This window comes from Lipotes vexillifer, unplaced genomic scaffold, assembly GCF_000442215.2.
Source record: "Lipotes vexillifer unplaced genomic scaffold, Lipotes_vexillifer_v1.1 scaffold1752, whole genome shotgun sequence".
Classification (NCBI taxonomy): domain Eukaryota; kingdom Metazoa; phylum Chordata; class Mammalia; order Artiodactyla; family Lipotidae; genus Lipotes; species Lipotes vexillifer.
The window spans coordinates 100,833-102,498 of NW_006769341.1; the positions used below are offsets into that span (position 1 = coordinate 100,833).

The 1,666-nt window shown below is 46.2% G+C and overlaps 1 protein-coding gene across 1 annotated transcript; it reads right to left on the reverse strand.

The window, feature by feature from the left end:
- Positions 1-386: 386 nt before the first annotated feature.
- TCEAL7 (transcription elongation factor A like 7) lies at positions 387-689 on the reverse strand. The gene has a single exon (XM_007445575.1). The coding sequence runs from the start codon at positions 687-689 to the stop codon at positions 387-389; it is 303 nt and encodes a 100-aa protein (XP_007445637.1).
- Positions 690-1,666: the final 977 nt, after the last annotated feature.

Sequence of the window (1,666 nt, forward strand, 5' to 3'; positions counted from 1 at the left end):
AAAAATAAAATAAAATACAGATCACAGAGATTCACTGTTAACCTTTAGGTGTATAATAATTCAGACAATTTTTTGCATTATGACATGTATAAATGTACCTATAAGATATATATAGATAGACATATCTATATATATCGTTTTGCAACATATTATTTTCACTTTATAATATACAGTGAGCATCTTCCCATGCAAACGAATGAAACAACCCTATTAAATGAGTGAGACTGGGTTAAAGGATGAAATGGTAACGAGTCATATGTAAATCAAAGGAACACTGAAGGATTGGAATAAAATAGTAGCAAATATTTAGCAAGAAAACGCAGACAAAGGGAACCAATGTTGCAGTATTAATAACAGAAAATAGTTGAATTCAGGGGAGAAATGCATTAAATGGGATAAGGACGGTCCCGAGAATGCCTATGGTTAGAATGCAGAGCCCTAAATTTCTTTCTCAGACCCCTTATCTCTTCCAAACACCTTTCCATCTCGTCTCCCTCTCTTGTCTTTTCTTCATCCTTAAAATGCCTATAGTCTATGTCCTCTTTAAATTCCTCGAGAGACTGAAGCAACCTTTGCCTAAAATTCCCTTCTGTTTGCTGGCGTTCGAATTCTCCATAGGGGCGTTCTTCCTCCCTCTTTGGCACGCTGCACTTGGGCTTTCCTTCATTTTCTTTGCAGGATTTTTGCATGCTGTTGCGGTTTCCTGCTTAAGTCCAGGGAGAAAATGTAGAGTAAGATTGCTTCATTTCTTTTCATTCAAGATTGTCAGTTTCTCTCTGAAGCTAGATAGTCGCCTAATCTCCCACCCCCTGCTTCACTGGTCCAGCCCTCCGAAGTTCGAGATGCACCCCCTCCCTCCCCTACCCCTTCTCTGCCTCCTTTCCCCTCCCTCAGCAGCCCACCCTTTCTCCAGCAGACGAGGCTAATGGCCTCTCTGATGGGCGGCAGGAGGGGAGCAGACAGGGAGTTGAGCTGTGGGGCCGCTACAAATTTTACCCAGCTCTTGCCTTTCGCAACTCTCACCCTCAGAGACCCCCGTCTGAGTGCTCCCCTCCCTGAGACGATTTGGGATAGTTTCCTCCTCTTTTACTTGCCTGGAGATGTCTGTGAACACAGACCCTCAGACCTGCAGACAGAAAGGAAGGGGCGGGAAGGAGGGAGTTCTCTGTGGATCGACCAGCGCCAGAGACAAGACACACGTTATTATCTTGAATCTAGGATCCTCATCACCGTGTCGCCCCAAATTTCCCACCTCCTGTTTCCCCTCCTGTTCTTATCCCTTCCTACCGAATCTCTGCCCCCAACCCCCACCCCTCACCCTCAGGCCTAGTCCCGCAAGGGCCCTGTCCCCTCCCCTTCCTCCCCACTCCTCCACATCCCTCTCGCAGGCTAGCATTGAATGAGGCGAACTGTTGTCAAATTATCTCTAAATTTCTCTGTCTCCACCTCAGGATTGCAGCCTTTCTCCACGCACCAGCCCACACCTCATTTCCTCCAGCGGAGTTGGGAAAAGAGAAGAAGGAAAAAGGGAAATCTTGCTAGTCTGAGAGAAGCTGAATATTTCTAAACTACGCTAAAGCTCTGATGTCTCTCAGGAGACTTCCACCTACTCCAGCCCCACCCCCTTCAAAAATATAATTATCTCCGACGAGTTTGCACGGGTTTG

Coding starts and splice junctions, on each gene's coding strand:
- TCEAL7 (XM_007445575.1), bottom strand. CDS start 689: ATGCAAAAATCCTGCAAAGAAAATGAAGGAAAGCCCAAGTGCAGCGTG.